The following is a 1,437-nucleotide window of genomic DNA, read 5'->3' on the forward strand; positions in this document are numbered from 1 at the left end:
TGCCCCACCATCCATCCCCAGGTCCCTGGAGCAAGGAACCCCCCGCCCCCAGTCTGTGCCTGGCCCCAGGAGCAGGGCCACCACTCCTCTGCCCCACCATCCATCCCCAGGTCCCTGGAGCGAGGGACCCCTTTCCCGCCCCCCCCCTGCCCCTGGCGGGCCCGCCCCCCCCCGCCCCTCCCCCAGTCTGTGCCTGGCCTGGGAGCAGGGCCGCCCCTGCCCCAGTTCATGCCCAGGTCACGGCAGTGGGGCTCTGGTTCCCGCCGGGCAGGTGATGGCTGTGGACTGGCACTTCGAGGACACGGACGGCAGCGAGGCCGGGGCCAAGGAGACGCAGCGCAGCATCATGGACTACTTGGCCGAGAACCACTTTGAGCTGGTCATTAACCTTTCCATGCGCAACGCTGGGGGGCGCCGGCTCTCATCCTTCGTCACCAAGGGCTACCGCACCCGGCGCCTGGCCGTCGACTACTCCGTGCCCCTCATCATCGACATCAAGTGCACCAAGCTCTTCGTGGAGGTGGCGTGGGGGCCGGCCAGCTGGGGAGGGGGCGTGGGGGGATGGGCTAGCTGGGGGGGGTGTGTGGGGGTGCGGCCTGGTTGGTGCAGGGCGGTCTGGCCGTTTGGGGGCGGGGACTGGCCCGGGGGGATCAATGTGGCTGCTGGGGAGGGGCTGCCTGGCTGTTGGGGATGCGAGAAGGCTGGCCTGGTCAGGGGCTGCCTGCCCAGGTGGGGGCACGACGCTGGTGGGGGGAGGCTGCCTGGCATGGGGGCTCCTGGAGAGGCACCGATTGCCCAGATGAACGTGTCCTGGCCCCAGGGAGCTGTGGGGCTCTGGGCCGTGGAGGAAGCCCAGCCCCAGAGCTAGCTGTCCTGTCCCAGCCCCCCGCCCCCCTTGGCTGGGTCTCTGCTCTCCCCAGCTGAGCTGCCTCCCCCGCAGGCCCTGGGCCAGATCGGGACGGCCCCCCCGCTGAAGATGCACGTGGACTGCATGACCTCCCAGAAGCTCATCCGCCTGCCAGGTACCAGGGGCTCCCGGCAAGAGAAGGGGGCGGCTGGGGGATCTTCCCCTGGCAGGGAAGCAGGGGGGAGGGGCAGGAGTGTGTGCCCCCCTCCCTGGCAGGGAGCTGTGGTGGCTCTGGGCAAGGTCCTCCGGATCCTGGGTAAATCCGGGCGGGGTGGGGAGTGTCTGCGCCCCCCCCAGTCAGTGAGAGTCTCTGGCCTGAAGCATCTGCCCTGGGGTGTGCTGCCCGGCCTGACTGGCATTGCCATGGAGCCCCGTGCGCTGCTCGGCCCCCTGGGATCCCCACCGCGTCCCTGCGCCATGGAGTGGGGGCTCAAAGCTAGGCGCCGTTACCTAGGGTGGTACTAACGCACCCCGGGTACCAGGCATTCTGGTACTTGCAGGACGGCGTGACCCTTCCCTCCCCCCCCCCC

The 1,437-nt window shown here is 70.2% G+C and overlaps 1 protein-coding gene across 1 annotated transcript in view; it reads left to right on the top strand.

Annotated features, from left to right (window-relative positions):
• Window positions 1-274: 274 nt before the first annotated feature.
• The window catches only part of LOC113408685 (CAD protein-like), a gene marked incomplete at its 3' end in the record, with an annotated part of 2,118 nt that continues 955 nt past the window's right edge, over window positions 275-1,437 (top strand). The window contains exons 1-2 of the mRNA XM_026662056.1: window positions 275-520; window positions 941-1,022. Of these exons, the coding sequence (XP_026517841.1) occupies window positions 275-520; window positions 941-1,022 (328 nt within the window). The remainder of the gene's footprint in view (window positions 521-940; window positions 1,023-1,437) is intronic.

This window comes from Terrapene carolina, unplaced genomic scaffold (assembly GCF_002925995.2).
Source record: "Terrapene carolina triunguis isolate 2854851 unplaced genomic scaffold, T_m_triunguis-2.0 Scaffold21834, whole genome shotgun sequence".
NCBI lineage: Eukaryota > Metazoa > Chordata > Testudines > Emydidae > Terrapene > Terrapene triunguis.